This window comes from Chlamydotis macqueenii, chromosome 28, assembly GCF_036417535.1.
Source record: "Chlamydotis macqueenii isolate bChlMac1 chromosome 28, bChlMac1.mat, whole genome shotgun sequence".
In the NCBI taxonomy this organism is placed as follows: Eukaryota; Metazoa; Chordata; class Aves; order Otidiformes; family Otididae; genus Chlamydotis; species Chlamydotis macqueenii.
In genome coordinates, this window is record NC_141583.1 from 1,769,068 (window position 1) to 1,780,920 (window position 11,853).

At 65.6% G+C, this 11,853-nt stretch overlaps 2 protein-coding genes across 2 annotated transcripts in view; one reads left to right on the forward strand and one right to left on the reverse strand.

The window, feature by feature from the left end:
• Window positions 1-4,062: 4,062 nt before the first annotated feature.
• Window positions 4,063-5,118, forward strand: BOLA1 (bolA family member 1). The gene is made up of 2 exons (XM_086768393.1): window positions 4,063-4,133; window positions 4,633-5,118. The coding sequence occupies exon 2, from the start codon at window positions 4,641-4,643 to the stop codon at window positions 5,040-5,042; it is 402 nt and encodes a 133-aa protein (XP_086624519.1). The 5' UTR covers window positions 4,063-4,133; window positions 4,633-4,640; the 3' UTR covers window positions 5,043-5,118.
• Window positions 5,119-6,606: 1,488 nt separating this feature from the next.
• Window positions 6,607-11,853, reverse strand: part of SV2A (synaptic vesicle glycoprotein 2A) — a 9,282-nt gene continuing 4,035 nt past the window's right edge. The window contains 9 exon segments of the mRNA XM_086768117.1: window positions 6,607-6,831; window positions 8,428-8,587; window positions 9,397-9,600; window positions 9,701-9,834; window positions 9,955-10,119; window positions 11,179-11,233; window positions 11,236-11,266; window positions 11,352-11,462; window positions 11,541-11,630. Coding sequence (XP_086624243.1) covers window positions 6,648-6,831; window positions 8,428-8,587; window positions 9,397-9,600; window positions 9,701-9,834; window positions 9,955-10,119; window positions 11,179-11,233; window positions 11,236-11,266; window positions 11,352-11,462; window positions 11,541-11,630 — 1,134 coding nt within the window. The 3' untranslated portion in view covers window positions 6,607-6,647.

An 11,853-nucleotide genomic window follows, 5' to 3' on the forward strand; every position in this document is an offset into this window, starting at 1 on the left:
GGGTGTCGCGTCAGCAGCCGCCGGAGGAGGAAGGCTGTAGGTGCCCGTTTGTTTCGTTTGCTCCGGGGCGCGCGGAGGCTTCGCGGCGCTTTTCCCTGCCCGCTGTTCACGCCCCAGGTCTCTGTTACCTGGTAATGAGGGATAACCAGGCGCTGGAAAAAAATGTCGGGGAGAAAATAAGACCCCCGTATCCTGGCGTCGCCTCCCAGGGTCCGGCCCGGCCGTGCCTCGGGCGCGTGGTGTCCTCCCCGTCTGCTGCCGTCGGCGTCCCCACCGCGAGCCCCCGGCGAGCGCCGAGAGAATCGGTTACACGCGGGCGGGCAGGTGGGAATTCTTCTGGAGCAGCAGCTCGGAGAGAGTGGAGGCCTCTTGGCGTCCCTCCCGCCCGCTTCGTTTGGGCGAGGGAGAGGAAACGGGGAACGGAGGAACCAGGCCGGGATGTCCAGGTTGCTGCGGCCCAGAGGGTGCTGGGGTCCTTCCCCCGCCTCCCTGCCCCGAGATTTGGCGGCGACGTGCCGGTGGCTTTCACGCCGTCGGTGCGCCGCGGCTCTCCGAGCTCGGTTGGGCTGAGGAGGCTGGGAATTTCTGCCCAGCTGGCGGAGGGTCACGGTACCGAGACAAAAGCATCGGTGATCAAACTGCTTCCCAAAGCCTGCTCCCTCCCTTCCCACCAGGAAAAAAATCAGCTGGGGGTTTAGGAGGCACGAGGCGCCGCGTCCCGCCAGCCGGGTGGCCGAATCCTGCCACGGCGGGGGCTGCTGAGCAGCCAGCCTCCCTCCCGAAAGGGCGAGGCTTTCCCAAGCGCTGCGTCGCCCCGCGACGGGGAGAGACGCCCCGAGCGTGGCACCTGCGTCATTTTTGGGCCAAAGCAGGTGACGCACAGCTCTGCCCACGACGGCGCCCGTGCGGGCCGTCACCCGGAGCAACGCCGTCCCGGGATGGTCACCGCGCGGCTCCAGCCTCCCTCCGCCCCCGTCACGACGAGTTTGGCGAGCGTTTGGTTTCACCCGGCCCAGCCGGAGAGGCGGAAGGGCTCTCGCTCCTCGCCAGGTACAGACGGCGCCCGCTCAAACCCGAAGCACCTGACCCTCCTTCCCGTGCCGCGCTGGGCGTAAAGCCCCGATTCCCTCCCTCCCCAAACTCCGCCGAGGGTCCCGCAGCTCCACTCACCCTGGCGAATGCCGCTCCGGCCGGCCGCGGGACGGGCCGCCAAACGTCCCCGGAGCCTCTGGACGCGAATCCCGGTCCCCGAGGCGCGTTTGGCTCTGGGCGGGAGCGAGGAGGGAATCCCGGCTGTTAACGCCCCGGGCTCGGTGCGGAGGGAGCAGAAAACAGCTGAACTTTATGACGGCCTGATCCGTCACCGCGAGCTGGAGGAGAGGGGGCTAAGCCGACACTTTAAAAATAGCCGGTAGTATTTTTGATCCCGAAAGCCGGATTCCGGTGGGGAGGGGAAGGGAAAAGGGAGGGAGAGCTGAAGGCTTCCCAACTGCGCGCCGGGAGAGATGGACGCGGGGTCCCGGCTGGACCACTTGGAGCTCCTGATTTTCCTGGGGTTTCTCCAGGCTCTGGGGAAAAGGAGCGGGTTGGGAACGCTGGAAGTTCGGGGTGGGCTCCTCTCCCAGCAGCACCTGCCGGGAGCGCGGGAGCACCGGGCCCGGGCACGGCGGCGCTGGGAGCGAAGGGCCCGTGCCCGCGGGCGGCTGCGCTTGGCGAGGAGGGAGGTGGAAAACGGGCGGAGGGGGAAGGCTGGAGTCAAGCTAAACTCTTCCTCCGGGTTTCTGCGGCCCGGAGCTTTCCCTCTGCCCGGCTTGGGGAGCTCGGGGGGTCCCGAGCTGGGAGGGCCAGAAATCCGGGTGCTGCGTCTGGAGAGGGAAAACTCTGGAGGAGATCGGGGGAGAACCAGGGAGCTGCATCCTTCAGCCGCCTCGCTCGGTGCGACCCCCGTCCCGCGGCCCTCCCCAGCCATGGGACAGCCCGTCCGCGCTGGGCTGCGTCCCGCTCCCCTGCCGCAGCCGGGACGTGGCTCGGAGCCTCTCCCGGGATGCCGACGGGCAGATAAATCGCCAGCACCTGCTGCGGGGCCCGGGCAGCTGCGGGGGCAGGGGAGCGCCGGGGCTAAAAAAAGACGGGAGCAGATGGGGCCGCACGCAGCCGCCGCTTTGCGGAGGGAGCGGGCCGCGGCCCTGCCGTGTTGGGTCTCCGTCGGGCGCCGACGCTGTGCGTGCCGGGGGCGATGCCCCCCTGGGACGCTGGGCACCAGCAGCGGGCGCGGGCGGCCTCCCCCCCACCTCGGTTTCCCCGTCGGTTGAAGCGCAGCGTCCCGGCGCGCGGCGGGGAGAGGACTCCTCGGCGTTGCCAGGAGGGTTTTCGGCTTTAATTCCCTTTTCCTCTTCTCCAGGTGAATTTTTTTCCTCTCTTGTCTCGGAAGACCTGGGAAGAGCCGCGGCCTCAGCCCGCCCCGAGCTCCTCTGTGTAAATTCAGAAGCAGCAGTGGGGTCCTGCCCTTAATTTGTAGAAACGGGATCCGTTTCCCGCGTCTCCAAACTAGAGAGACATGGGTGTGATGGACGGACCACTCGGTGGATGAGGAGTTGGCTGGATGGCCGCACTCAGAGAGTGGTGGTCAACGGCTCGATGTCCATGTGGAGACCGGTCGCGAGTGGTGTCCCTCAGGGGTCCGTGCTGGGCCCAGCCCTGTTCAACATCTTTGTCGGCGACATGGACAGTGGGGTAGAGTGCACCCTCAGCAAGTTGGCCGACGACACCAAGCTGTGTTGTGCCGTCGACTCGCTGGAAGGGAGGGATGCCATCCAGAGGGACCTTGACAGGTGGGCCTGTGCCAACCTCATGAAGTTCAACCAGGCCAAGTGCAAGGTCCTGCACCTGGGTCATGGCAATCCCAGGCACAAATCCAGGCTGGGCGGGGAATGGATGGAGAGCAGCCCTGAGGAGAAGGACTTGGGAGTGCTGGTGGACGAGAAGCTCAACATGAGCTGGCAATGCGCCCTTGCAGCCCAGAAGGCCAACGGCATCCTGGGCTGCACCGAGAGGAGCGTGGCCAGCAGGTCGAGGGAGGGGATCCTGCCCCTCTGCCCCGCTCTGGTGAGACCCCACCTACAGCACTGTGTCCAGCCCTGGAGCCCCCAACAGCAGAAGGACGTGGGGCTGGTGGAGAGGGCCCAGAGGAGGCCACCAAGATGCTGAGAGGGCTGGAGCAGCTCTGCTGTGAGGCCGGGCTGAGAGAGCTGGGGCTGTTCAGCCTGGAGAAGAGGAGGCTCCGGGGAGAGCTGAGAGCGGCTCCCAGTGCCCAAAGGGGGCTGGTGGGAAAGACGGGGAGAGGCCGTTCAGCAGGGCCTGCTGTGACAGGACAAGGGGTCATGGTTTTAAAACAGAGGGGGGCAGGTTCAGATTGAACATTAGGAAAAAAATTTTTCCACTGAGGGTGGTGGAGCAGTGTCCCAGGGTGCCCAGCGAGGCGGTGGATGCCCCATCCCTGGAAACATCCCAGGCCAGGTTGGCCGGGGCTCTGAGCAACCTGATCCGGTGGGAGATGTCCCTGCTCCTGGCAGGGGGGTTGGGCTGGGTGGGCTTTGAAGGTCCCTTCCCACCCAAACCATTCTGTGATTCTGTGATTCTATGAAACTGAGGGGGTGGGGAGGGCGGTTTGCCACCGCAATTAGCTAAATTCTGTTAATTATCTGAATTATCCCTGTGTCTCCCACAGGACAAGGCACCTGGGATGGAATTTTTTTTTTTTTTTTTTTTGGGGTGTCAGGGGCTGGCGGAGGGGGTGGGGGGGTTCTCCCCGGAGCGTTCCTGGGAAGGGGGTTAGGAGCGGGAAAACGGGGGGGGAATTTGGGGGTGGGGAGGGGGGAGCTTGGGAAAAAATCAGCGCCTGCGACCGGTTCTTAGATTAAAAAAAAAAAAAAAAAATTAAAAAAAAAATAGAAAGAAGCGAGAAAAGGAGGGGGGAAATGGAGAGCTACGGAGGGGGCGGGGCCAAGAGGGGGCGTGTCTAGGGATGGGCGTGGTTAAGGAGGGGGCGGGGTTCCGGGGTCACGTGCCGAGGGCGGGCGAGCGGGCGGTGCCGTTTCCCGGCGTGCGCAGCGGCGGAGCGGGGCCGAGCGGAGGTGGGGGGGGCCGGGGGGTTTGGGGGGGTTTTGGGGGGGGGCACCCCTGCACCGCCCGCACACGGTGGGGTGGGGGGCGCCCCGCGTTGCATGGGGGGTGGGGGGGGGTACGGGGGGATCGGGCCCTGCCCTCCCTGCTGCCCTTTGGGGGGGGGGCTGAGGCTGGGCGGGCCCCTTCTTGCCCCGCCCCCAAATGGGGCCTGGTCCTGCAGAGCCCCCAAACTCACACCCCACACCCCCCCCCCCCATTTACAGACCCCGATTCCGCGGGCCCCCCCCACAACTACAGACCCCGATCCCGCGGGACCAACCCCCGCAAACTCACCCCCAGCCTCCCCCCCCCGCCGTTTACAGACCCCGATCCCACAGGACCCCCCAACTCACCCCCCCATTCCCCCCCGTTTATGGCCCCTGATCCCACAGACCCCCCCCCCATTCCCCCCCATTTACAGCCCCCGATCCCGCGCGTCCCCCCCCAACCCCTCTCTCCCCCCCGCAGCCCCGAGGATGGCGGGACCCCTGGCGGGGGCGACGCGCCGGGGGCTGTGTGCGGCGGCGGCGGGGGGGGACGGCGAGGGCCCCCTGTGCCGCGCCGTCCGCGCCAAGCTGGCGGCGGCCCTGCGGCCCACCCACCTGCGGGTGCGGGACGAGAGCCCCCGCCACGGCGGCCCCCCCGGGCGCGAGAGCCACGTGGCCGTGGTGGTGGTCAGCGAGCGCTTCGAGGGCTTGACGCCCCTGCAGCGGCACCGCCTGGTGCACGCCGCGCTCCGCGCCGAGCTGGCCGGCCCCCTGCACGCCCTCGCCGTCGTCGCCAGGACCCCCCGGCAGTGGTGGAGCGACCCCCGCGTGCCCCCCCAGCCCCCCTGTCTGGGGGGCTCCAAGCGCCAGGACGCGCCCGCCAGTGAGTGACCCCCCCCCCCCCCGTCGCCGTCGCCGTCGCCGGATTTGGGGAGGGGGTGCAAATAGTGCGGTAACCCCCCTTCCCCACCCCCCCCGGCGGCTGGGATTTTGGGGGTGCCCCCCCCCCGGATTTATTTCCATTTTCAAACAGATTCACCCCCCCCAAAAAAAAAAAAAAAAACCACTCACTAAAAAATATAAAAAATAAAAAAGCGGCGGCCGCGTCCGTTTGGCGCCCTCGTTAGCGATCGCGGCTCGTTACTAATCGGGGTGATTCGGCTTTTCCCAGTCTCTCTTCGTTTTCGTTTAATTAATTTACAAACATCTAAAAACTACGGCACGGCACGACTGCGCACGGACAGAGCCACGGGGGGGCGGGGGGGCCCCGAGGGCCGGCTACACCGAAAGGCGGGGGGGCGGGGGGGGCGAGGAGGAGGAGGAGGGGATGAAGCACAGGCCGCTCGATCGCTTGAGGGGGGGCTGCTCTAAATACTGGGGGGGGGACACCCCCTAAATCGGGGGGGGGGGGCCTCCGAAGCGCTTTTGCATAGACCAACGCTTCCCGTCCCGCGCTGGGGGGGGGCACAGCCCCGGGACCCCTCCCTGAACCCCGATATTTTTTGGGGGGGGGGTCCCGGGGGGAGGTGCATCCGGGCGCCGCTTTGTGCTTTGCGAACCGCTGGTGGGTTTGTGCTCCTGGTGGGGGGGGGGCGGGGGGGGGGGAAGGGGTGCGGGGAGCACCCCCTGCCCCCCCCCACACCCCTAAGGAAGAAAATCCCTTTAAAAAGTTTTTTTTTAAAAAAAAAAAAAAGGCAGTTTGGGGAGTTCCCCCCCCACCGCACCCCAAAACGCAGCCGTGCCCCCGCCGTGGCCCCCCTGCCATCGGCGAGCGGGGCAGCGTCGCGTGGTGGCCGGCAGCACCCACAGGTGACGCCTGGGGGTGGGGGGGGGGGGCACCCCAAAATTAGAGGAGGGGGTGGGGTTGCTGCACCCTGAGGGGGCGGGCACCCAAAAATGCTGTACACCCCCCCAGAGGGGGCCGTGTGCCCCCCCCAAAATGCTGTGCACCCCCCCAGAGGGGGCTGTGTGCCCCCCCCCAAAATGCTGTGCACCCCCCAGAGGGCTGAGCCTTGCACCCCAGAGGGTTGTGCCCCCCCAAAGCCTGCACCCCAAGGGGTCCTGCACCCCAACAGGTGGTGTCCCCCCCCCAAATCCTCGCGGGGTGCAGCTGCGGACCCCACCCCCCTCGGCCAGGTGGGGAAACTGAGTCACGGAGCCTTCGTCCTCCTCTTCCTCGGCCTGGGGGGGCACAGGGCCTGTGTGTGTGTGTCCCCCCGCCGTCACCCCCAGCCCCCCGGGAGCGAGCAGCGATCAGAGCGGGGACGACACCGAGAAAACGGGGGGTGGGGGGGTGGTTTGGGGGGGGGGGGGGGCAGTGGGATTTGGGGGGGGCGAGTGCTTGCAACCCCCCCAACGCTCCGAGACGACGTCACAGTGAGAACGAGAGCCATCCCCGGGGGGGAGGGGGGGCGAGGAGGGGAGCGGGGTTGGGGTGGGGTGGGTGGGTGGGGGGGGGGTCCCATCCCGTGTCCCCCCCCCCCCCGCCCCCCCAAATCACTGCAGGACCTGGCCCCGCGTCTCGGGCAGCTTGAGGGCCAGCGAGCTGCCGAGCGCCAGGGCGGCGGAGGCCAGGAGGATGGGCACGGCCTTGCTGACCCCCACGAACGACGTGAAGATGCTGATGCCCAGCACGGCCGCCAGCTTGCACAGCGCGTTGAGGAACCCGAAAGCCGTCGTCCTGCGGGGAGACGGGGGGGAGGGTGTGGGTGGGTGGGTGGGGTGGGGGCGCCCCCCAAACGCCACCCGGCGCCGTGAAATCCCCAGCCCCCCGGGGTCGCCAGCCGGCATCGCGCCGGTCGGAGTCGGTGGGCCTCAAAGTTGCGGCCCGCAGGCCGAAATTTATATCCAGGAGCTCAAACGTCGCACCCCGGAGCCCAAAAATCGCACCCCGGAGTCCAAAATTCACACCTGGCACCCCAAAATTTGCACCTGGCACCCCAAAATTCACAAGCAGCACCCCAAAATTCACACCCAGCACTCTGAAATTCATACTCGGTGCCCCAAAATTTGCACCTCACAGCCCAAAATTCGCTCCTGGCACCCCAAAATTTGCACCTTGCAGCCCATAATTAACATCTTGCACCCCAAAATTCACAACCAGCACCCCAAAATTCACAACCAGCACTCTGAAATTCGTACTCCGTGCCTCAAAATTCGCACCCAGGAGTGCAAAATTCACACCCATCACCCTGCAATTCACCTGGCACCCCAAAATTCACACCCAGCACCCCGGAATTTGCACCTGTCACCCTGGAATTTGCACCCAGCACCCCAAAATTCCCACCCGGCACCATGAAATTTGTACTCGGTGCCCCAAAATTCACACCCAGAGGCCCAAAATTTGCATCTGACACCCCAAAATTCGCACCTGGCACCCCAGATGGGACACCCAGCACCCAAAACCTCACCCCCTACCAGCACCCCACATCTGACCCAGCACCCAAAACCTCACATCCGGCACCCCAAACCTCCCACCCAGCACCCACACCCAGCACCCAAAACCTTGCACCTGGAACCCAAAACTTCACCCCTGGCACCCAAAACCTCCTACCCAGCACCCAAAACCTCACATCTGGCACCCAACACCTCCCACCCAGCACCCACATCCGGCATCCACCACCCCAAACCCAGCACCTGGAACCCAAAACCTCACCCCCACCAGCACCCCACATCTGACCCAGCACCCAAAACCTCACATCCGGCACCCCAAACCTCCTACCCAGCACCCAAAACCTTGCACCCAACACCCAAAACCTTGCACCTGGAACCCAAAACTTCACCCCTGGCACCCAAAACCTCCTACCCAGCACCCACATCCGGCACCCAGCACCCAAAACCTCACATCTGGCACCCAACACCTCCCACCCAGCACCCAAAAACCTCACACTTGTCACCCTACATCTTGCAGTTGGCACCCAAAACCTTGTACTGAGCACCTGGCACCCCAGATGGGACACCCAGCACCCAAAACCTCACATCTGGCACCCAAAAAACCTCCTACCCAGCACCCACATCCAGCACCCAGCACCCCAAATCTTGCACCCAGCACCCAAAAACCTCACATCTGGCACCCCAAACCTCCCACCCAGCACCCACGTCTGGCACCCAGCACCCAAAACCTTGCACCTGGAACCCAAAACCTCACCCCCCCCACCAGCACCCCACATCTGACCCAGCACCCAAAAACCTCACATCTGGCACCCCAAACCTTGCACCCAGCACCCAAAACCTCACCCCTGGCACCCGAAAGCTGAGCCCGGCCCCCGCCCCGCACCGCTTGTCGGAGGGGTAGAGCTCCACGGTGAGCACGTCGAGCGCGTTCCAGGAGGCGATGCTGACGCCGCCGAAGAGGCAGAGCAGCGCGATCATGGCCGACTCGCTGTTGCCGAAGGAGAGGAAGAAGCAGCTGACGCAGGACATCACGCTGGAGCCGGCTGCGGGGGGACACACACGGGGACACGTCAGGGCCGGAGAACGGGACGCGCGACATCCCCACCCCCCCCCACCTCGGGGACGGAAACGGAGGTCAAGGAGGTGTCATGGAAGGGGTTGGGTGGGAAGAGAGCGTTAAAGCCCACCCAGTCCGTCCTCCTGGACATTTTCATGGAATCATGGAAGGGGTTGGGTGGGAAGGGGGCTTTAAAGGCCACCCAGTCCATCCTCCCACCGTGGGATGGAATCATGGAAGGCTTTCATGGAATCATGGGGAGCTTTCATGGAAGGCTTTGAGTGGGAAGAGCCCTTTGAAGGCCACCCAGTCCATCCTCCTGGACGTTTTCATGGAATCATGGAAGGGGTTGGGTGGGAAGGGGGCCTTAAAGGCCACCCAGTCCATCCTCCCACCGTGGGAGGGAATCATGGAAGGCTTTCATGGAATCATGGAAGTCTTTGAGTAGGAAGGGCCCTCTGAAGGTCACCCAGTCCAACCTCCTGCCACGGGCTGGGACGTTTTCATGGAATCATGGAAAGGTTTGGGTGGGAGAGGACCTTTGAAGGACACCCAGTCCAACCCCCTGGATGTTTTCATGGAATCATGGAAGGGTTTGGGTGGGAAGGGACCTTTGAAGGACACCCAGTCCAACCCCCCTGCCAGGAGCAGGGACATCTCCAACCGGATCAGGTTGCTCAGAGCCCCGGCCAACCTGGCCTGGGATGTTTCCAGGGATGGGCATCCACCGCCTCTCTGGGCACCCTGGGCCAGTGCCCCAACCACCCTGAGCGTCCGAAATTCCTTGGCGCCCACCCAGCATGCGCAGGCGGCCGATCTTGTCCATGAGGAGGGCGGAGACGATGTTCCCGGGGAGCACGGCCAGGGTGCCCAGGAAGCTGACGAAGTAGACCATGTAGGCGTTGTTGTCGTCGCTGAAGTCCAGCTGGCAGCCCTCCTTGTTGTGCAGGAAGGTGCTGTTCACCACCCGGCTGTTGATGAACTTGTACTCAAAGAGATCTGGGGCGGGACGGAGAAGGTGGCGTTGGTTGGTTGGTTGGTTGGTTGCGGGGGGGTCACCTCGCCCTCCAGCACCCCCCCCGGGACCACCCCGCCGTACCCGTGTTGTAGAAGACGGTGGAGATGAAGGTGCAGTTCTTGAAGAAGGTGTTGCTGGAGGTGATGTCCTCGAAGTAGCACTCCTCGAAGAGCGAGTCCTCGAACGTCACCGACTTCATCTTCAGCCCGATGAACCTGGGGGGCGAGGCGGGGGGGTCGGACGGGGTGGGGGGGGCACGAGCCCAGCTCCTCACCCCCCCCGCCCCCCACCCGCGCAACGAGCGCGCCCGGCCTCGGCAGCCGCGCGGGACGCACTTGTCGTTGAAGTACTCGCCGGCCTGGTGGACCTGGTTCTCCAGGGTGAAGTTGAAGGTGAAGTGGCGGACCTTCTCGCGCGTGAAGAGCTTGGTGCGCGAGGCGTACTCGATGCTCTGCAGGTGCTTGATCATGTCCGGGAACCAGACCGTCAGCCCGTAGTAGCTGCGGGGCAGGGGTGAGCCAGTCCCGGCCCAGTCCCGGCCCAGTCCCGGCCCAGTCCCGGCCCAGTGCTGCCATCTTGCCCCAGTCCTGTCCCAATGCTGCCCATTCTGCCCCAGTCCCATCCCAGTGCTGCCAGTCCTGGCCCAGTCCCATCCCAGTCCTGCCCATCCTGCCCCCGTCCTGTCCCACTGCTGCCCATTCTGCCCCAGTCCCATCCCAGTCCCGTCCCAGTGCTGTCAGTCCCATCCCAGTGCTGCCAGTCCTGGCCCAGTCCCATCCCAGTCCTGCCCATCCTGCCCCCGTCCTGTCCCACTGCTGCCCATTCTGCCCCAGTCCCATCCCAGTCCCGTCCCAGTGCTGTCAGTCCCATCCCAGTGCTGCCAGTCCTGCCCCAGTCCATCCCAGTGCTGCCAGTCCCATCCCAGTCTTATCCCAGTGCTGCCAGTCCTGTCCCAGTCCTATCCCAGTACTGCCAGCCGCGTTCCAGTGCCACCCAGCCCCATACTGGTGCTATCCCAGTGCTGCCCATCCCATCCCTGTCCTGTCCCAGTCCCATCCCAGTGCTACTGGTTCCATCCCAGTGATGTCCAGGCCCACCCCAGTCCTGCCCAGTCCCATCTCAGTTCTGCCCATCCCATCCCAGTGCTATCAGTCCCATCCCAGTTCCATCCCAATGCTGCCAGTCCCTTCTCAAACCCGTCCCAGTGCTGCCCATCCTGTCCCAGTGCCATCCCAGTGCTGCCAGTTGCATCCCAGTTGCATCCCTGTTCCATCCCAGTGCTGCCAGTCCCATCCCAGTCCCATCCCAGTCCCACCCCAATCCCATCCCAGTGCTGCCAGTCGCATCCCAGTCGCATCCCTGTCCCATTCCAGTGCTGCCAGTCCCATCCCAGTGCTGTTCATCTGCTCCCAGTGCTGCCAGTCCCATCCCAGTCCCACCCCAATCCCATCCCAGTGCTGCCCGTCCCACCCCAGTGCTGTCCGCCCACCCCAGCCCACCCCAGCCGGGGTCCCGGGCGGGCGGGGGGTGCCGGCGCCCGCGGGCGCCCCCGGCCGCACCTGAAGGACATGGTGAACCAGACGGCCATCATCATCAGCGTCACGCGCCGGAACTGGGCGCGAAGCACTGCTGGAAGTTGCTCCAGACCTGGGGGGGGGCGGGAGGCGGGAGAGGTGACGGGGGGCCGGGCCGGGGGGCCGGGGGGGTCCCGGGGGGGACGCACCGGCCTCACCTGCTGCGAGAGGTTGCGGGAGCGGACGAGCCAGCGCCGGTACCAGGTGCCGGTGTCTGACTGGATCTCGATCAGCTCGTCCTCCCGCTTGATGGTCTTGATGTGGGTGACCTGGGGCGGGGGGGGACGGCACAGTGAGCCCCCTGCCCGCCCCGCGCCGTGCCGCGGCGCCCCGGGGGGGGTCCTTACCGAGAAGACCCTCTCGGGGTGGCCCTTGGCCCTCATGTTGGTGTCGTGCACCTGCTTCAGCACCATCCAGGCCTCGTCGTGTTTGCCGTTCTGCGGGGGGAGCGGGGCTCAGCCCGGGCACGCGGCCCCCCGGCGCCCGCACGGGGTCCCCGCCTCCCGCCCCCACCTCCGTCACCCGCACGGGGTCCCTGCTGGGGTCCCATCACCCACCCGGGGTCCCCGCCTCCCACCCCCACCTCTATCACCCGCACGGGGTCCCACAACCCACTTGGGGGTCCCTATTTGGGTCCCCCCGTCGCCATCATCCACTCAA